Below are 22,276 nucleotides of genomic sequence, written 5' to 3'. Positions count from 1 at the left end.
ACTGAATATCACCAGCAGTTATTTAGTTAAAATGGTAACTGATCTCACAAAAGGTGAGGCTGGAGGAACCTGAGAACAGGGGACTCCTACATAATCATGGAGCCCAAGGAGGTGTCCCCTAGGATGTGACATTTTATCTGGGTATTTAAGATTGAGTAGATATTCCCATTTGTTAGTTTTCCATTCAGACAATTGCTAGTAACTTGCTTAAATCAGAATTCTTCAAACCACAGTATTATCTTCTTTGTCTAAAACTCTCTTTTTTGGGGGGGCGGGGCACAAAGAAATTCTTTTTGGTTAAGTTGGGAACATGCCTATAGTAGAAAGAAATGATCTTTGGATCTTTTGACCTATGTTCTGTTTGCTCATCTGCTACTTCTCCTTTGTATACAAACAGTTTAGCCTAAGGAGGGAATGCCTTTCATTAAACCAACCTCTTGGTCAGCTCCTGGATTGAGTCCAACTGTGTTCTCTGGCAGTTGCTTTTGTTATCCTCAAATCCCTGAATTCCAGATCAGCCCAGACTGGAGTTTCCTACAGCAGCTGTCTGCTTTGTTGGATCATCTTCTCAAGCGTCAAGGATGTTTCTGATACTTTGATGCCCAAAGTTCTCTACCTAATTGACACACCTTTCTTTTTCTGTTTCCCTGATTCTCCGCTATTCCCCCTGTTGGGTGGAACAACAAACTGGAAAATTTATATCTTAATGTCCAATTTGATCCACTTTCTTGGCACTTATGAGATGACCAGTCCTCTATCTTAAAAAACAAACACAAAAACAACTGCCCATTAGGACCTGAAGAAGTGGCCGAAGAGGGACTGTCATGGAGTGCACAGACTGACCAGCACCTTTCAGACTGAGGAAAATCTGTTGTGTGATGTTGCCACATTTGCCTGGGTATCAGTGCTAATCCTGTAGTAGATTTACATATGTTTATTCATTCTTAAGCATGGTAGTGTGTCAGCACTCAGTGAAACAAGCCTGTAGCAGTGGACAAGTCACTTCATCTCTGTGCAAAATGTCCATTTTGTACAATGAAAGTGAAGTAATTTATTTTTGAGAAGATTAAAAAGGGTAATGTGTGTGAAAGGGGGCCTGCTGCTGCATTTGTACCTCCGGACCCACAAATGTTTGCTTTAAAGATCCATTCTAGATATATTTAGGAACAAGCCCTGTCTGTGTGTGTTAGAGAAGCTATTACATTTATGAACTTCAGATCATGGTGTGTGTTCTTCACTACTTTATAAGACTATGCAATGCTGAGAATAGTATGAAGATAATGTTACCATAAACTAAATGTTTTCAGCGTTTAACTTTGAACTAAGAACTTTTATGTAGCTTCTGATTACTTTGAGATTGTTGGACCAGGGCACCCATTTTTTCCTTCTCTCTGCCACCCCCACATTAGAAATATTAGGTGTTTTTTGGCTCAGCTTGCATTTGTCATACTAGTGGAAGAAACAGCATGACACCAGGAGAACCTTTTCTAGTTTAGCCTGTCTTTATATTAATATTTCCAAAATAAATATGTTTTTGAAATTCAGCACTATGAACTAACCTTTTAAAATCCTGAAAGTTATAATCTCAGGTTTTGTACCAAAAGAAACTGAGATTTAAAGTAACAATTTTGGTCATTTTAAAATCACAATGTTTAGTTGCCAGTGAACATGGGCAAAGATATTCAGCATTAGTAATAAAAGGAATATGAACCAAAATGTTGCCAGAGCACTTTAATAATAACATTGGCATTTTTTATTTAATTTAAGAGGAAAAAGCCAGAGGGGGAGAGATGCTGAATTGAACACCATATACAGGCTGATGGAAGTGTAAATAGGTGTAACTTGACCCTCTTTAAAGCAATTTAATGATATTTATTAAGTGCTGTGGAGATGTTAATGCCTTTGACACAGTAATTACACTTCTGGGAAGTTAGCCCAAGAAAATAATCAGAAATGGACATTAATATAGTTACAACATTAGGAACTTGGAAATAATCTAAATGTCCAACAACAAGGAATTGACTAAATGAGGTATGAAAAAATACACAGTGGGAATTTTCAGCATTAAGAATGTCAAACTATTTGGAAAAATAATAATGGAAAATTTATAAAATAATGTACAGTGAAAAAAATCAGTATTAACCTGCTATTTTAAAGCATATTTATACATACACTCTGTGCATATGTATTGTATGTGTGTATGAGTGTAAACTAAAAACATGTATCAGATTATAACATTATTTCTTGGGTGATAAAAGTATTCTTTGGACTTTTCTGTATTTTCCAAATTGTTATATTTACAACTAGGTGAAAGTATATAATTTAAAAACATGTGCTCTGGAATATTTTGTACTGATGCAGCCATGCAAAAACTTAAGGAAAAGAAGGCATAATGGAAGTTACTACAGAATGCCCTAAGTGACATTTGTTAGGGTGGTAGGACTTGGTGGTGGAGGCTGTTCTTAATATTTTTGTTTGTGCTTCTGATAATAATATGTCTTCTATTAAGAATGCAAATAAAACTAATGGTAGACAAACACTTTAGAAAGCCATGCCACATTTGAATCAGGTAATAATTTTCATATAATCTTTTGTGCCTGTTGGTTTCTTTTGAGGATGATGAAAATTGGTAACAAGCATGGTTAATGATAGACATTTTCTTTATTCCTACAGATATTCCTGAAATCCCAGAAAGCATCTCATTCTGTAAAGCACTACAGATAGCTGACTTCAGTGGCAACCCACTGACCAGGTAACCTGTCTGCCTGCTTTTCTGCCTATACTATTAACAACATCTTTTTTGAGGACCAAGCAAAGAACACGAACAGGTTATCCATGTTGAAGATACTTAGATGCATCACTGTCTTGTCAAGATATTTATTTGTAAATAGCACTGTGTAACACAAGACCCACTATGCTGTTGATGGAACTCTGAAGGATGTTAGGGGAAGAGGGGGGGCTGAGTGAGTGCAAACAGGAGTGAGGAGTACATTGCTGAAGCAGTAAGATTAATTGGAGTAGTTTATAAAACCACTATCTACCCATTTTGTTTCGTGATATAAAACTGATTTTTGAGTTCTAAACTCTCAGAAAACTTATCCCATAGTTAGTCCAAGAAAAGTCCTATTAGAGATATGTTTTATTCCTGTAATAAAACATATTTATAGCATGTGTAATAAAAATGTATTTAGTATCTTAGTTTTACCCTAGCACCCTTTTAGTTTTTAAGCTCTACCTACACTATTATTTTCTCACTTTAGCAGCAATTGTGAGGATTTCTTTGGGTTTATCCCTCCACATAAAACCTCCTCACTGTTTTTGCTACTGATTTCATCTTTGACACAGCACACTGCCTGGGCAGAGCTGAGTGGCTCTGTTGTGAACCCTCCTTGTGTCTTGAGGCTCAATCCCGAGCATACTGACTGTGGCCTTTGGTGCCTGTGTCGCTGTGATAATGAATTGGTATCGACAGGTGATGCGAGAAAGGGCTTTGTTCTAGAGGTCTCTCTGGGCCAGATGGGTCCATTTCTCAGGTTTCTCAAGACTCTGTAAGCTACCTCAAAAGAGGGGTATGCTTCCCTACTTTATTATACCTCCCCCCCCCTTTTTTAAGGATTTGGGAAAATTGAGGTTAAATGAAAATTTGAGATTTATCTCTCTGGTCCAAACTTGCTTGGAACTTCTTGGGTATAGAGTGCTGGGGAATGCCCTGTTTCATTTTGTTTTCCTCATATCTGCTTATTTTAAAAGAGTAATCTGGTGTAAAAATACTTAGGTTTTCTTCTTTTGAATTTCAGTGATTAAATTAATAACATTTATTTTTAGGAAAAAATTGTAATTGTATTAAGCTCTAACTTAGGAGTTTTCTTACTTATCACTGTCTCCAAGTCTTTTTTAAAATTAATTAAAAAAATTTTAAACATCCTTGCTTATTTTTTCACGATACAGGATTTCTCCCCTCAGGTGTGGTCAGTATAGTTTCTCCACTGCCAAAGTGCCCACAGCCTCTACCCCTGCACTCTCCTCCCCTTGGTTTTCTACTCTTCCCCCTCCCTCCTGAGTGCCTTAGATTTACAGGCTGCTTTTAGGGGTCACTCTTAGAGTTTCTCTTTGTCTAATCCTTTGTGTGGTTTCATTAGATTTCATATGTAAGCGAAACCACCTGGTATGTTTATCTTTCTCCTGACTTACTCCACATAGAATAATCCCTTTCAGTTCCATCCATGTTGTTGCAAATCCCATGGATTTATCTTTTTTATCACAGAATAGTAATCCATTGTGTGTATATACACCATATCTTTTTGATCCATTCATCTGTTCTGGTGCATTTAGGTTGTTTCCATATCTTGGCTGTTATAGTGTTGCTATAAACATAAGAGTGCAGGTTCCTTTCAAATGAGTGTTTTTGTGCTCCTTGGATAAATACTTAGGATTGAAATTACTGGGTTATGTGGTGGTACATTTTTAGTCTTTTGAGGAGTCTGCACACATGGGGCTGGACCAATCCTATATCCTCACCCAGGGTGTAATAAGGTTCCTATTTCTCCACACCCTTGCGAGCATCAAAATCACAGTGAGATACCACCTCATACCTTTGAGAATTGCCCATATCCTTAAGTTTTCTTTTTTTTTTTTGACCATCATCTCTATAAGTTTTTTTTCCACAATATTTATGTAGCTCCCTGTTCCTATAAAATAAAGTGTAAGCTCCTTGATGTGCTGTGCTGTGCGTGCCTCCTCTCCTTCCGTCTGACCTTGACGTGTCTTTCCACTTCATTGCCTTCAGTTGCCCATGTCAGACCTCATGCTCTGCTGTAATAAATTACGCGTAGGTCAATCATTTCATGCCCTTCTTTTCTTGATTGTGCCAGCTCTCACCCTCCTTTCAGTTTGCAGCTGGAGCATCATGTTTCTTTGTGACGTCTTTCCTGTTACTCCCTGTAGTTCCCCCCCCCCCCCGCAGCCTATAACACTCTACATATTTCCTTCCACAACACTTGAAATTTACATTTAAGTTACTGCTTTGACCAAGACTTTTCAACTAGGTTGAGAAAGTTCACTTGTATTCCCTACTATAATTTCTGCAGTGGAGTAATTGCTCTGCCAATGTTTATTGCACTTAAGGTCACTTGTTGGATTAGACACGGGAAATACTCATTATGGTGTTCTTGAGGGTTTTTTTTTTTTTAACTATTCAATTACTTAATCCCCTTTCCTACTTCTTTAGTCTCCCTTTCCTGATGTCTGAGATGGCTTTACCATTGTCTCAAAACTCTTGACTAGAAGACACCCACATTGTATGAGGCCTTGTCTGGTTTTTGCCCTGGACTCATGTTTGGCAAGTTTCTTAAAGGAAAGCCATTTTAATTTGGCAGGTGCACTCTTTTCAGAATTTAGACAGTATTGGCCTCCCTGGTGGTGCAGCGGGTTAAGCACCGCAATATGGAGCAATCTGCAGCCTCTGCAGCACAAGTTCAATCCCCAGCTGGCCAGGGAGAAACCACATGGCGCAGCAGACCTCTCCTGTCTCACCCGCTGCACCCCTCAGCAGTGTTCTTCAGTCAATCTGCCCTGTTCCCCATTCTGTCTCTGGTGAATCCTCTCACCCCCCACATCTCTGGCCTGTACCCCAGCTTTTATATGTATAACTAAATAAATCTTTAAAAAAAGAATTCAGATAGTATCTGTGAGTTGAAGGGACCTTTAAAGTTATTTAATGACTTATTTTATGGCTGAAGAAACTGAGACTCAGAGAAATTAAATGACTTCTCAATCGTGCAACCTCTGAGTGGCAGCTCAGACTAGAATTCCTTTCTTCTAACCTGGGTCTGTGCTTCCTCATCATATCACACATCACATAACAGCCAGAAAAAAGCAAAATCAGCAAGCAAAAATATTTTTCTTTATATTTAAGATCATTTTTGCTAGTTTTAAGATTATAAAATAGTATATACTTCTTGCTAAAAATCCAGGCAGAATAGGTAAGTCTCACTTTTTGATTAATAAGTAAAATATCTCATATCTGTTAAACTATGGATGAGGTTTCAACTACGTAAAAACTTTTCCTGAGATTCAGTAATTATGAAAATGCCAGTTTTCTAGGGTCTCTTGTCTTGTAGGACTTAGATTTGGCTTGATGTTTGGAATTACCTATGTTAAAAGTCAAACAGTAACCTAGGATTTGTTTTTAAGAAATGAACCTAGAAAAAGGGAAGTAGTGAGTTTAATTTAGAGACTATCACTAAGGCAAGAAATCCACCACCCACCAACCTCCACCATGAGAAAATGAGTTACATGTTCTGTCATCTTTATTAGCTGGTTTCCGTAGAACGACCTTCAGCATTTTAGATGCATTTAGGGCTTTTTCACTTCAGTAGTTTGTTTCTCTCCTTAATACTGGTAACCATAGAAATATTGAAAGTAAACTTTCTTTATATGTTTTATAAGAATTATTTTATTTTGGAACTTTGCTGTTCTGTAGAGTTTAAGGGAAGTCTAAAATTTTCTTTTTCTGTAGAACATATCAAAACATGTAATTATCTCAAATGATTGGCATCTTAAATGGAGGTAAAAAATGTTATGGAAGTAGCACTTGGTTGTCAGCTGCTCAAGTCTCACAAATCCATACCTTTTACTCTGGGGGATAAATTATTGAGCAGCTGTCTTGTGTTTTCTTACAATCTTGTGGGCTAAAATTTCTCTTCATTTTCTGCTAATCAATGAAGTATTTTCTCTTTTAGGCACTTTTAGCTGCAGCAGCTATTATTATTTTTTTTATAGCGCACTCAGATTCACATTTTTCACCCTTTAGCTTTCATACTTTCACCATTTAATTATTTCTGGATCACCCTATAACATGTATTTATCATCTCCTGTGTTTTTTAGGTAGACAAAGTTCTTGTTTTTTCCCTTATAATGCTATATTTAGGAAGACAGGGCAGGCATGCCATATATCATAGAATCTTTAGAGGTTTATTTCAGTTAGCATACAGAAGACATCATCATGCACTGTATATGCATTTTTCAAATAACTTTTTTTTTCAGATTACCAGAAAGTTTTCCTGAATTACAGAATTTGACATGTCTTTCTGTAAATGACATCTCATTGCAGTCCCTGCCCGAAAATATTGGCAAGTAAGTTTTCAAGTCATGTTTATATCTATAAGGGTGAAAAGGTATCTATATCCTCAAATACTCAACTCCACCTTCCTCTCCTTTTACAGTTTGTGTTTTTCTACTCAGAAAGCCACTCACCCAGTCTTCAATATCACTCTAAAGAAGGTCTTGTGGGCCAGCCTCCCATGTTTTTTTAGTTTTCTAGTTGCCTCTAAATTTTAATAGTTAAAAGAATGCTGTTACTTGTTTCTAGTGAAAAACCTAATTTGTTTGGCTAGGAAGCTTTCTTTAAACAGATGGATTTCAGAGTAATTAATTTAAAAAAAGTCACATGTATCATATAGGTGGTTAGTAAAGTCTGTAGAAACTTCACTCTCAGTAATTTTAAACCATGCAACAGGAGAGAGCCAGGAAGAAACTCCATTGTGTCCCTGAACAGAGGCTGTTTCTGACAGTTTGCTGAGCCCCTAGGCCTGACACTAGGGAGTGAGAATGGTACATTTGGAGAGCAAGCTTGGAATGGGGACAAGGGTGAGATGGGATGGGCACATTTCCACATTGCTGGCTTAGTGGTCAGGGAGAACAGCCATGGCAAGAAATAAAATCCTTTGAACAAATTGTATGCTGGTGAATAAATGTTCTATTATACATCCCCAAAGATGAATTAATTGCATTATCTTAGCAGATCTTATCTGTACCTCCAGGACATACAGTGAGTTAAATCATGGTACCAGTTACAGAGGAAACAGTGTTTTACCGGGGATTTTCTGCTCTTGATCTTCACTTTTTCTGTATCAAATAACATATTTCTAATTCATGTAATAGCCGTTTACAAACCCAAACTGACACTGTCTTCCTGCTCCTCAGTGTCTCTGGTATATGATTCCCTCAGTAACTTCCCTCCTTTCTCTACCAGTGCCCTTCTCTCCTTTCACTTGAAGTCTTTTAAAAAAAAGTTTAATGTTTTGAAGGAAAATATATTCTTATTAAACCAGAGTGCCCTCTCAATTCCCACTGCTTGATTTTTTTTTTTCCCACTGCTTGGTTTTAATGGAGAATGTTACTAAATAATCATTTTAGAATAAATTACAATAATCTTTGTCCCATCTTTTCTGTTAATGTCTGTACCAATGTTCAGGAGTTGTTGTGTGTAGGCATTTTCTACCAATAATAGTGGTAGTATTTTGTTTTTAGACTTAATCAGCTTGTGTTCCTATTGCAACCTAATGTATACTAGTTGTTTCCAAAATAAAATGCTACTTTGAGTTTGAATGCTGGGGTGAATGATCACTTGGGAAGTAAGGACATGGTGGTGGTGATAGTGTTAGGGTGTCATGTAACTGAATGAGCTGATTGTCATTGGGTCAATTTATGCAATTAAATGAGAAAGAGAGTTTCCAACTCCTGATTGGTAATAATTTTGTTACCATAGCAAAAGAGTGTACCATGTGGATTTAAGATTCATGCATGCTAGAGTAATAGCTCTTTTTACTTAGTAGAAAGAAACTGTCAAAGGAATAAACACCTCAGTGGAGAAGGTGGGCTACCTATGGTGTTGGTGTCTTACACCATGCTGAAAAGGCACTGGAAATAGATGGAATGGTGAATTGTTGAGACCTCATAAATGCAGAAGTATGCTATACTTTAAACAAATCATTGTCTGAAACTTAGGAACGATTCTTCAACTTTCCAAAGAAGTCCCAAATAATTTTGTTAGAGCATTTAACTGTTTAGTCACCAAACAACTTCTCAGGGATAGCGTGGTTTTGTAAACAAGGCACAAATATTTTATATTCCAAAAAAATTAAGAAAGATATGAAAAGGCCATTTAAATTATTGATACCTGCCGCGATATTTGTGGAGTTTGAATTAAGAGATTTTTGCAGTAACTCATACCTGCTTATTTGGTCAAATGACTCAGCCACTTTAGCATCTGCATTTTGAACATCAGTGGAACTAGCACTTCATTTTTTCCTTTTGGTACCTAGCCTAGTACTTGGCATCAAGCAGCAAAACTGTGGATTTCTCAAGGGCTTGGACCCCTCAGGTTGAATAGGAGTATCCAGAGTGGAGGAGAGACCCAAACTCTTATGAAGGGACAAGCAGGCTCCTGGGATCTTGAAGCTGGGGCCCCCTTAAGCATTGTTCCCATCGTGTCTTAGAGGGGTGCTTGGGGCTTGATGCAAAGTTGGAATTGGGTGCGGCTCTGCTGTGTATTTCTACTCATCTGCCATCATAATTGGATACTCAGTTCCCTGGCCTGAGTAGCTTTTTCTTAATGATTCTAGCAATACCTAACAGTTCTGTTATTAAATAATTAGGTCCAAACAATTTAAGTGTTTTTTTGTCCTAACAACTGAATAGTGTTTGAAAAGACAGTACAAGTAAATTGAAAGAATGGACATTTTTATTTTATTTTTAAATATCCCTAATTATTTACAATGAGATAGGGATACCTGTTGGGCACTGCTCAGAGTCTCAAACTGCCACCTCACTTCCTTTCACATATTGACTGTCAGCTGGGTCCTTGCCTTTTATCACAGCAATTGCTGAAAACCAAGCTTTGCAAAGATGGGATGACCTGAAAGGGATGTGTTGTCTAATGTAGAAGTTGAACTTATGAGCTGCTATGACCATGTAACTCTCAAACGTAAAATACTCTGCAGAGCTTCTCTCAGTCTGCTGCTGCTCGCCTGGTGCCTTGGTGCACAATAGCTATGTGTTGTTGCTATCTTGAGTACCTGAGTGCACTGCTGTGAGTATTTGGGGGGTATACAGCATCAGACATTAGTGTATGGACAGAAACCTGCTTCACTGATGCTGGTGACTGTGCTTTCAGTTCATTGGGAAGCATTCCTGTTTCTGTTATACACTCTGTGGTTACAATGTCAGGTAACCAAGCCATCAGGGTGGTTAAGCAAGTTGCAGTAGAATCTTTATAATACCTTGTAATGAGAAGAAGAATGATCATGAAAATCTTTTGAAGTACACAGAGGAGGAATATGGGCTACTTCATGCAAAATAGCACACCTTTCTTTTACCAAAATAAATTTGTTCCAAACTTGCTGACCCTTTTTTATGATGGCACATTACCACATTTCTAGTCCTTCAAAGTAAAGGTGATTTTTAATGTTGAGGAACTAACTTACCCTGACTGGCTTGTTTTAAACACTCTTTTTACAATTTAAAAAATGCCATGCTTTCTGATAAGTTTTCATGAACAAGCAATTGATGGCCGGGGTGATGGTAATGTATTGGTCAATTTTTTTACAAAATCCTTTTTCATAATCAGTATGGTTAAAAATTGGCATTATGATTAATAAATGCTGTAGATAGATGCGGTTTTTGATCTACCTTTGCAAAATATCTTTTTTTTATCCATTATAGCGATTTGATCAAGTGTCAAAACAATTTAGAGTCAATTGTTTTGTCCCTAAATGTAAAACAAAATAATAGATTATTATTAATAATAATAAAAGATTTTCGATCCCATTGCTTTCTCACTGAGGACCAAAGAGAATTTTGAATCTTTAATAAAATATTAGTAAATGCTTTTCTTTGGTTTTTATCTTCTACTTTAAATATATGTATATATTTATATATAATACATAGCATATATATTTTAAAAATAACTAAGGATTATGAAGTTTACTCTTAAATATATGGAGACCATCACTATTCTGGTATAGAATGTCTGGGAGTCACTTAAGCCTGAGACTAATGGTTCTCAGACTGCTTTGTTGGGCCCTTAGCAGGCCAGCTCTTCAGGGCATTGTGAAGAGTTAACCAGTGCCCTGCTGGGTAGACTGTGCTGAGACCTGTTTACAACTCTGTTATTAACTATTTTATTTTGGTATTGGTATTACATATAATATTTGCTTTTAAAAATTCTTGTTGCAAATATTTTCAAGATAGGTTTGCAGATCACTGTTTCACATACCTGTTCATCATGGTAGTATGCATTGTGGAGTTTGTATTGTAATGTAGATCCTACCCAGGTTTGCTCAAAACAAGCAGGGGGGTTCAAAGCCCTTCAGAAAAATGAACTTTAACTTGTCTCCTCTCTTTCCAAACTGGGTGAGGTTATTTCTTACCTAACGATTTGAAATTTTACCTCTTTTGTCAAGCATTCTCCAGTGATTGGAAGAGGTAAAATAGATCCCCAAATCGCAGGTTCCCTGACCTGCCCTTTACTGCCCACATAATTAGCAATTTAGTCCTTTGTACACGGAAATCTATTTGTTCAGTATTTAATTGTGTGTATGTAATTAGTGTGTGCACCTGGGTCACCTTGTACCCTGCAATAGCGGGGGGGGTCTCAGTTGTTAAACTCTCTGTGTCTGTTTTGACCCTGGTGTTGCTTGACACACTTAACAATGTGTGTGTCAAGGCGTGCAGTGTTACCACCTTCACCCTGCTTGCTTCCACCCTGACATCATGCGTAATCCATTTAGGTCTGGAAGCTTTGTTCGAGGACCACATTAGCCTGTTCCTGCACAGTCACATGTTTTGGCTTACTGCTGCACACTCAGTTTCTGTAACAATTCGATATAAAGAAATAAGTATGAAAAACTGTTTCCATTGCTGTTATGGGAAGGATCCTTCTAATGAAGAGTAATTATTGTTCTTTAATATTGCATTATATCCCCAGTATAAGGAATCATTAGGGAGTGGTTTAAAAAATATGTATTTTTAGGGAAAAATACCTTACCAGAAGAACTGGTAAGAATTTTCCTTTTAATAACTGTTCTGACATCACATTTCCTTTTCTGCTTTTGTTGCCAGAGAGCTCAGAATTAATTCCCATGATCAGTAAGAGCAGCTGCATTGATTTCAACGTGATGAAGGGAACTGAGGAACTGGGCGAGGAGGGTTGCTGACATTTACAGTGGGATAGATGCTTCGTTAGATACAGACACTTTACAACACCTGTTCTCACATGATTACTGTTGACCCTCTGGAGCCTCATTGGCTTTGTCTTGACAGGGGGGATAAATAGTCTGCTCAGGTTTGTGTCACCGGTAGATGGTAGAGCAGAGATTTGAACTTAGTTTTTTCCTTGAAAAAACTGCATTTTCTGTACCACATTTTATCTCACAATGAACACATTCCTTCCTTCCTCCCAGGACTCTAATTTTCTTTTTTCATCAAATTTTTTGCATATTTATACTTTGCAAATATCTCTTTAAATCCCTTTTAGAATAGGTTGGAGTAAAATGAATAAATGACTACATATCATTGAAGATGCCAATTGGCCTGGAAAGGCAGCAAGAAGGAGACATGTGCAGAGGAGTCTTAGAGTTCCAAGGCTTGGATAGACTTTAAGAGAACTATATGAATAAAATTGTTTTTTTCAAATATGCCCTTGTAAATTGTACCTCCTGACTGATGACTTTTTAACTTGACACTGACTAAAAACATTTGGGAGATTCCATTGTTAAAGTCAGGAAGGATAATTTTGCTTTTAAGTCGTCTTTCTGTATTGGTAAAATGTATTAATGTCTTCCTAAAGGGTATATTAATACTGAAAATATTTTTCTTGAGATTAGTTGTCTCAGTTTCTACTCAAGTAAATTATATACTGCATTTTTCACTTTTCAGAAATGGGTTTACCTGAAGATGGATGTAATCTATATAGAGAATTCTAAGGAATCCACAAAAATCTGTTAGAGCTGATAATTGAATCTAACAAAATTAATATAGAAAAGTTGTATTTCTGTGTATGAGCATTTGAACAATCTAGAAATGAAATTAAGAAAACCATTTTATTTACAAAGCACCAAAAAAAGAATAAAATACTTCAGAATGACTTCTGTTGGGTATGAGGTTTCTTTTTTGGGGGTGATGAAAATTTTCTGCAATTAGATAGTATTGGTGTTTGTACAATTGTGTGGGTTTATTAAAAGCCACTGCTTGTACACATTAAAAAGGTTTATAGTATGTCTATTATATTTCAATGAAAAATAAGAATGGACCTTAGGCAACCCTGAAGTTAGTACTGTTGAAGGGTGATATTATACCTGGAAAACTGATCTAGTTCTTGCAGGAAGTACTCTGTAACAGCTTTACGAGTGATGTGCTAAGGTCATTTTTTCGTAATTACTGGTACGTGGCTACTGGTTCATGTATCCAGTATCCAGGGTCTCCAGAAGATTCAGAAAAAGTACACTGGGAGTGAAAGTTTTGAAAGGTTACAGAAACCCCAGTGGGAACTAATAGAAAATTTTGAGCACCGGGGAAGCCTATGCTTCTGTGTGGGGGCATGCTGCTTTGTCTTTATGTAACTACAGCCGTGACACTTCATATCCTTTCTCATGAAAGAAGCTAATAACCCTCTTCCCACTAAAAAAAAAAAAAAAGTAAAAAGTATTCAAATATCAGTCCAACATATCTAAATAAATCTACCCAGTTAAGTTTCTTCTTCCAAAGATAGCATTGCCGAGAAGGAATATATGTAATGGACTGGTACAGTGCACAAAATATAGTTCTCAGCCACAAAAAGTTACTATCAATAGACATCTTATTAGCTAGTAGAGTAGAACAAGTAGATAGTTCTTGGGTTCTCAGATTGAAATAAAGCATGTGGGTCTGATTTTGTGTCTGCTACGTTGGGGAATGGTAACTTCATTTTGAGTGGTCTAGGACTGAGTGTGTTCCTTAGCCATAAGGTCTAGTGCAGGCTTTTACCCATGTATTAGGTGCTGCCTAAGAGGAATAAATCTTATTTTTGAAAATTGTTGCCTTACTCAGTGTTCTTTATTGACGCCTGGGAATTGCTGTAAAATATTGTTTCAAAATCAAAATCAAGTTGAGTGCTGGGCTGCGAAGCTGCCTACAGCCTCTGCAGTGCCGGTTTGATCCCCGGCCACCGGTGAGGGTCCCACATGGTGCGTAGACCTCTTCTGCCATGCCCGCTGCTCCCCTCAGCAATGTCCTCCCTCTGTCTGCCTGTTCTGCTCCCTGCTCTGGCTCTGGTGAATTCTCTCACCCTCCTGTGCTTTTGACTGTACCCAGTGCTTGTATAAATAAATTTAAAAAAAAAATCAAGATTTTAGAAAAATTTGTAGAGCTAGATCACCATAAGGAAATTTGTAACCAGAGATTTTTTAAACACTAATTTGGTATTAAAAGAGCAGAAATATTGTAAATGTGTAAGTCCTCTTATCTCCATCAATATTATTTCCCCCATCAAATATTATTGCCATAAATGTTTATAAATGTTACATTTTAATGGTTTTATAATATACTGTCATTTGCTTGGACTACCTTAATTTATTTTTTCTTCAGTTTTTAAATGAGTTGGCCACAAAATGGAAAAAAAAATCTAAGTGGATTAAAAAGCATTAAAAAAAATATAGTGGAGAACAGATGTAAATTCTTAAAGTAACCACTTTATCCAGTCCTTGAAATAGAGTCCTAAAAATACAGTTGCCCTACATTCTGAATTTCAGAGTACAGTTTTTGTCCCTGCTATCATGCATTTGTAAAACATAAGTGTGCTAAGAAGAAATGCTTCAATGCATTTTTTTCCTGCGGGAGCTTATTAATTGTTGTTGTTTTAACCCCATTTGGTGTTAGAAATGGTGGGAGTTACAGGGAGAATGGAAGATCATGTTTTTTCTGTAGGAGCAAGAGGAGGTCATTCTAATAGAATGAAATTTAATTTGCCAGAAACCAAAATTGAAGGGTAAAGTATCTCTTAATATTGGAATGATTAAAAAAGTTAAGGTATATATAGACAGCAAGTACTATGTAAGTAATTGTAAAAAAAACAAAGACAAAATACCTACTATATATAAATAAGAAATGAGACAAAATTCTGTGATGTGAGGAAAGCCAAGTGCCAGATGTGTGTAATGTTACTTTTTGTATGAAAAATAGAGATAAAATTACATATTCATGTCTTATGGCTTTACATAAAAGAAAACTGCATAAATACATGAATAAATAACAAAAAAATGGTGATTTCTTACAAGAAGGGTCTCAGTTGTACCATAGAAGCTGGATAGATGACTAGATGAGGGACAGTGGTGAGAGGAAAACTTAATACTGCCAGTGTTTTACTAATATTTAATTAATTACCTGCTCATAGAATTCACACAACAACTCAAAAAGTGAGACAGCAGATGGTGTGTGATTAAAAATGCAGATTCCTTGGTGAATCCTGACTTTGTCCATCACCAGTGATATAAGCCCTTCTTCAGGTTCCCTCTCTCTGCTTTCTCTTTTTCATCCAGAAAAGGGAAACCTGTAGTGCTTTTACCACAGTATCTGTCATATATTAAACTGCCAACATCATAATTAGTAGTAGGAATATGAAAGACCAGTAATTCTCATATTGCACAGCAAATGTCTAATTGTTAGGGTCTCCTTGTTTTGCTTGATCCAGTGATTATGAACCTGACCTCTGAAGTAGACAGAATCAATGTTCAGCCTTTCTCAGCAGTGTGTTCTTAATTAGGTGCTAGAAGAGAGGCAGAGATGTTTGAGTTGAATTGAATATGTTTCCTTGATGGGACAGGCAGGGTCCTGAAGTTTGCTTGAAGATGCTATATTCTGAACACTATTTGTTCAACTTTGTATTAATGTCTCTGGTTTATATCTTCTTTCAGGCAGATCCTCTTTTACATCAGTTGACTAGCTTAGATCATACCCTGAGGTTTGAGCTTACTTAGGAGACGGGAGTCAGTTGTCAAACTGTTTCTTTACTTTATTCCCTGTCAGCACACAGACAATTAAGGGCACTGTGTGGTTGGTTAAAAGTTGACAGGTGTCAGCAGCTCTAGTCCTTCAAGGAGGCCTTCTATAGTGGAGATGACTCCAGGGATTAATGGCATCTTGTAATAGTCTTTACAGAAGACTCTGATCACACTGCTAAGCTAGCCGACTGTGTTTAGGGACAGAGGCTGTCTCATGGAAATAAGGTATAAACTGGCCTTGCTAACTTGAAGGGAAAATATATTAGGTTCTAACTGCCATGGTAGATATGATTATATTTATTTTAGGGAAAATTGGGGTACAATAGTGAAATACCTCCACTGAGCAAATTCAGCTGGTCAGTGAGGGTCAAACCAGAACTTGAGCCTCAGGTTTCTTACTTTTCAGACCAGTGTGCCCAGTTTAGGGTTCACTTTTGGCACTGAATCTGGGGAGTCTGACTAAATGTCTGAGTTCTTCATTTTGAGTAGTCTAAACTGATGCAGAAAGCTTACTTCAGAAAGTCTATTATAGGGCCTCCCCGGTAGTACAGTGGGTTGAGCACAGTGCTCTGAAGCTGTCCGCAGCGTCTGCAGCGCAGGTTCAGTTCCCAGCTGGCCAGGGAGATAACCACATGGAGCGGCAGACCACTCCTGTCTCACCCACTGCTCCCCTCAGCAGTATTTTTGGTCCATCTGCCTGTTCTGCTCCCCTCTCTCTCTCTGGTGAAGTCTCTCACCCTCCCGTGCTTCTGGTCCTATACCCCAGTTCTTGCATAAATAAAATCTTTTAAAAATATTATATACTTTATTTTAAATTAATTTTTATGTTTGTAAGGCTACAAAATATGTATATTTTGTAACATCTGTACATCCATATTTTATCTGATATTCCAAAATATTAGAAATTAAGATGTTTTATGGTTAGAACTTTTTTTACTTAACAGGTTATTATATTTGGGTGTTATGATGGGATGGGTTTTATGCTTTTGATCTAACATATTATTATTAAGTTCTGTATATCTGTGAATCTGGCATTTTGCAGTATTTCTGCTCAAGTATTTAATTTTAGTAACTGGTTTATACCTTCTCTCAAGACAAAATTTAAAGATACTTTATAAATGTGTGTCATATTTTTAAAATGACATTTCAACAAAAATCTTTGCTGTGGTTAAGAAGGTAAAACTTGTTTGCCTGACATTGATAGGCATTTTTTATTTTTTATTTATTTATTTATTTTTTTTAAACTTTTTTTTTTTTATAGAGGCATGTTTTTATTTATTTATTATATTTGTTTGTTTTGTTTATACATGCGCTGGGTACAGTCAGAAGCGCGGGAGGGTGAGAGAATTCACCAGAGCCAGAGTGGGGAGCAGAGCAGGCAGAGGGACCGAAGTACACTGCTGAGGGGAGCAGCGGGTGGCAGGAGAGGTCTGCGCACCATGTGGGATCCTCCTCCGGTGGCCGGGGAGCAGCCGGGGATCGAACCGGCGCCGCAGAGGCCGCAGGCAGCTTCGCAACCCAGCGCTCAACCGCTGCGCCACCGGGGAGGCCCGATAGGCATTTTTTAAAAAAGACTTATTTATACATATAAGAACTGGGGTACAGGCCAGAGGAGTGGGCCTAAGAGGAGTCACCAGAGACAGAGTGGGGAACAGAACAGGCAGACTGACTGAAATACACTGCTGAGAGGAGCAGCAGGCAAGTCAGGAGAGGTCTGCCCCACCATGTGTGTAGCTACCTGGCTGGGGCTTGAACTTGTGCTGCAGATTGCTTCATAGATTGCATCTTAACTCCTTGTGCCGCCAGGGAGGCCCGGTAGGCATTTTTTTTAATTGCAAGTCCTCAAAAAAAAAAAATGAAGAATAGAAATACCATATGAGCCAAAGAATTTAAAAACATTAATTCAAAGACAGGTATGACCTCTCCCCCATTCATTGTAGCATTATTTACAGTAGTCAAGAGTTATAAATAACTTAAGTGCCCATGAGCAGATGATTGGGTAAAGGAGATATGGTATATATATACACATGATGGAATACTACTCTGCTAAAAAAAATGCAATCCTGTCATGGTAAGTGAAATAACTCAGAGAAAGGCAAATATTGTCTGAGTTCAATTATATGTAGAATGTAAAACAATGGATGAAAAATTAAACTAAATGTTTAGAATATAAGAAAAAAATTGTGATTACCAAAAGGGAAGGGGAAGGGCGTGAGTAAACCAGGTAAAAGGGAGCAATTCTGTGGTGATGGATGGAGCTAGAATTCTGGTGGTGAACATAATGTGGTGTTTACAGGTGTTGATTTATACTGCCACACACCTACACACATATAATGTTATAAACCAGTGTCACTTCAACTGAAAAAAATTGACAGTGTTTTTAAGATTTTATATTGTAAAGAGAGTTCCAAAGAATGGAAGACCATTGAAGCGACTTAAGGTAGAGGGGCAGGAGACTGGGCTTTAGGCCAGATTTGAATTGTGCCTTTGGTGATGTCTAGTGGACCTCACACAAAATCTCACTTTCCTAATTGTGTTACGGTAGTATCATCAAGTCATTGGTGTTCTGGGCTGTTATCAACGAAATGAGATGACACATGGGGGCCCTGCATAGTGCCTGCTGCCCTGGGTGGCGGGGGTGGGGGGCCCTGTTCCCTGCTCTGTTCTCTCTTTCAGGTCGGCAGCCTCAGACCAAGGCTGCCTCCCTTGGTTGACACTTAGCAGTCAGACCTGTGTAAAGCTGCCTTTTAAGATGCTTTTGATGATGCCCAATGAATAATATTTTTGAAGGAAAGAGGGATTTCCCCCCTTTTTTAATTATTGGATGTCTTGAGTTTGTCAAAGTAGGTGTGAGAGTAATGAAAGTTGAATAGATAAAATGACAGTTCTAAAAAAAAAAAAGATAACATGACAGTTCTGTCAGTAATTTTAAAAACACAAATGTGGAAATGATTAACCAAATGATTTCCCTCTCTCCAATAAAACTGACAGATTTTACATGAAAATTTAAAGTTCTTTATTTTAAATCATTTACAATTACTTTAAAAATGTTTCCTACCAGCCTTATTGATAGATTGCTTTTGAGTGGAATACTTCTTACCTCCCTTTCCTTTGCATTATTTCTTTTGTGTAACTTGACCAGAGAAAGTAGAATTAGATAACTGTAGCTTCCTACCTGGTGAGATTTTCTTGAGAAACAAGACATTTTCTTGGTATTCAGTTAATATTGATAATATTTACAAAATAGAACCTAGAACAAGTTTGATAGAACAAATAGAACAAACCAAGTTTGTTCTTGCTTTAATAGTGGAAACTATTATTTTGTTTTCTAAAACTGGAGGAGATACAGAATCTGAACACAGTGTAATTAAAATACATTCTCAGACACAGAGGCTTTAGGTTTATATATATATATGCTGTTCATGCAAAGCAAACTTACATTTTAGATGTTAGGAAACCAGCTTTGTTAGTATTCATCTCACTGGCTCTTATATTAGAAGGAGAATGGACGATTTAGAGAGATTTGAGTGTTAGAATAACATCTGATTACTTGTGTTCTCTGTGCTTACAAATGAAAGTCTTCCAAATCTGGATGCTACTGTCGGCAAAAGCTTGAGTTTTCAGTTGGTATGGAGCTCAGTACCGTGTCTGTTTGAGTAATAGACTACTCAGTTGTTTTTGAATCAATACATTATGCCACTGTTGGCATCATTTGAATGTACGAGTTTCTGGTGATGCAGAATTGCCACTGCCTGTCAAGATTTTAGGCCCCGATAATCAGTGTGTGGGAGAACATCTGTGTTTCACTACGCTCCTCACAGACATGGATCACACCCGAGAGACAGGACAGTCTGCTGAGAAGAGTGTCATTCTGAGGTTTAATAAAAATAAAAGTCACTTTATTATAGCTGCCATTTATTGACAGGTCCTATCTGTGTTTCAGGCACTTGTGAGGTGCCTTGTTACATTCACTCTAATGCATCTAACTGGCAGTTACTTCCATAGTGCTGCTGCCTCGTGCTCTGTGAGTTTATGCTCTTAGGTAGAGTACTGGGATGCTACTGTCAAACAGGGAGGGATGGCCTCTTTCCGATGTTTGGAAGAAAAGCTATGGGCTCTGTAAGAGTAAAGGCGTTGCTGTTTTTTTATGGCAGCAGCACATTTTTGACATTCTAAAGTCTAGAAGCACAATCCTCAGTGTCTATCTTCATTCCAGGAATGGTTGTTTCCTAGTGAATTATTTCCACAGCCCAAATGTTCAGAGTATTTGAATGTGGGTACCTTATAATAATAATAATACTTTTTAAAAATTGAACATTAAAATTTGGGAGGTAGAAATTATGTTGTTTTTTTTTATATTGTTATTGGTGGTGGGCACAGATAGTTTTCCTCTGGGAAGTGATGTACAAAGTTTTATTAAGAATTGCTATTGTATAGTGTGTGTTTGGGGAGCAGGGATAGGAAGAATCTCAGGAGTTTTCCTTAAATTTTTTCCTTCTGTTTATTTCTAGTCTTTATAACCTGGCTTCACTGGAACTGAGAGAGAATCTTCTTACATATCTTCCTGAGTGAGTCTCTGGGGAAAACAAGGGGAGAATTTTGCACTGAATGAATTTTTTAAGCATTAAAAAACAACCAAAGAGATGTTTTGTCAAAGAGATTCTGTGTCTTTTGGAAAGTGTCACAGATGCCAGCCTCCTCTTAATAGCCCTTCCTTTGTAGGTTTACCATAAAATCCAAATAAATCTTATTTTTAGAAACTAGTCCAACTGAGGAATACTATATTACTCAGCATTTCTGGGTTCTAAGAGATGATTTTTATTTATTTATTTTTTTAAATAGCTCTCTTACCCAACTGCGGAGACTTGAAGAACTTGATTTAGGAAACAATGAAATATATAATTTGGTAAGTCTGTATTGAAGAGAGATTTGAAGTTAACTGTTGTAAGTGGTCGCAAAATTTGGGAGGGGAGCTCTCTGGGTGTGCTTATAACCCAGTATTTCCTCAGATATATATCGACAGCTTGGGAGAATTAAAGACTGTGTTTTAGTTCACATAGTTTAACTCATTTCTTTTTTATGCTTAGTGAGGTAATGTGTTGATTTGCAGCAATGTATATTTTGGGATTATGGGTTCACATCTCTATAAATGTAAGTTATCACACAGCCTGCCACCACATCACCCATGATCCTCTTCCATACTGAGTCCCTGTTCCCCTTTGCTTCCTTCCCCTTCCACCTGCTCCTCTCAGTCCCCTTTTCGTAGCTGCAATTCTACATTAAGGTTTCTAGGCAAGTTTAATTATTAAGTGCTGTAATTCAGGGGTGGGGAGATTCAGGATTAGAGGTGATGGGCATAAGTGGAAATGACTAACATTCTTGGAGAAAATGGAGGGCATTTGTGGGAAGGATATTTGAGAAGTTTCAGCAGATTATTTGCCATGGTACCTAATTATTGTAGAATTAGGAATCCATCTTTCTTAATGCAAGATTAAAAATTGGATCTTAGTTATCATAACATTATTTTTTTTGTTTTAGCCAGAATCAATCGGAGCTCTCTTACATTTAAAGGATCTCTGGTTGGATGGGAATCAGCTGTCAGAATTACCTCAGGTAAGTGGTAATTTTACACTGTCTCCTCCAGAATATAAAACAATGGCCTTGTGTATTCCCTGCTTCTATGTGAGATTTTCTGTAAGAGGGATTCTAAGAACCAAAAATGTTGGTTGAAAAAAGCACATTTGGAAAAATACACTGAGCATTTATCATGCTGCATTGCCATAAAAAAAAATGCAAAACTTAACCCACCATTTCTAAAGATGGTAAATATATTCTTTAGTTTTTGAATTCTGTATTTTATTTCATTCTTATTACCCATATGGCTTACTTCAAGCCCAGCAAATTTGTAAATTACTGGGCCCACGATTCTGGTGGTATGCGTTTCTCCCACTTTTGTGATGTGCCAAGTGTTACGGGATAATTTTGACCACATTTTGCCCTGTAATAGTTGATGTAAAAGCAGTGTTAAAGCCTTTTATGTGTTTTCCAGTATTGCCTATGGGCTAGCTGGCAAGTCATGATGTTCAGGTTTTTCCTACTGTTATCGAGTGTGGGAACCAAGTTCCAAAGGAAATGGAGCCTTGTATGAACTAAATACACAGCCAGCTTGTATTGTCTTATTAAGCAAATCTGCCTTCTGGTTAGATATGAGAGAAACCTAGAAAACAAACAATAATAACAACAAAAAGTAGGCGTGTTCCCTTCTTATTTCCTTTTCTCCAATTACTACTAAATTTTATTTCTTGTTCTATCTTACAGTCTTTAAAGTCATAATATATTTCATGATGGTCTAGGTGCTTTTAAAGTAATACAGGTGCTGTCTTTGCTCAGCTGTGAGATCCAGTTGTGATGGAGCTGAGCTCTAGGTGGGGAATGCCGCGTCCATGCAGGCAGGGCAGCAC

At 37.3% G+C, this 22,276-nt stretch overlaps 1 protein-coding gene across 1 annotated transcript in view; it reads left to right on the top strand.

Moving 5' to 3' along the window:
* Nucleotides 1-22,276, top strand: part of LRRC1 (leucine rich repeat containing 1) — a gene marked incomplete at its 5' end in the record, with an annotated part of 123,103 nt that overhangs the window by 74,341 nt on the left and 26,486 nt on the right. Inside the window, 5 exons of the mRNA XM_084257471.1 lie at nt 2,674-2,752; nt 7,045-7,134; nt 20,327-20,383; nt 20,658-20,721; nt 21,354-21,428. Of these exons, the coding sequence (XP_084113597.1) occupies nt 2,674-2,752; nt 7,045-7,134; nt 20,327-20,383; nt 20,658-20,721; nt 21,354-21,428 (365 nt within the window). The remainder of the gene's footprint in view (nt 1-2,673; nt 2,753-7,044; nt 7,135-20,326; nt 20,384-20,657; nt 20,722-21,353; nt 21,429-22,276) is intronic.

This window comes from Talpa europaea, assembly GCF_964194135.1.
Source record: "Talpa europaea genome assembly, chromosome: 2".
Lineage (NCBI taxonomy): Eukaryota > Metazoa > Chordata > Mammalia > Eulipotyphla > Talpidae > Talpa > Talpa europaea.
Note: the sequence above shows the minus strand (reverse complement) of the source record. Positions and strands in the feature narration are given on the sequence as shown.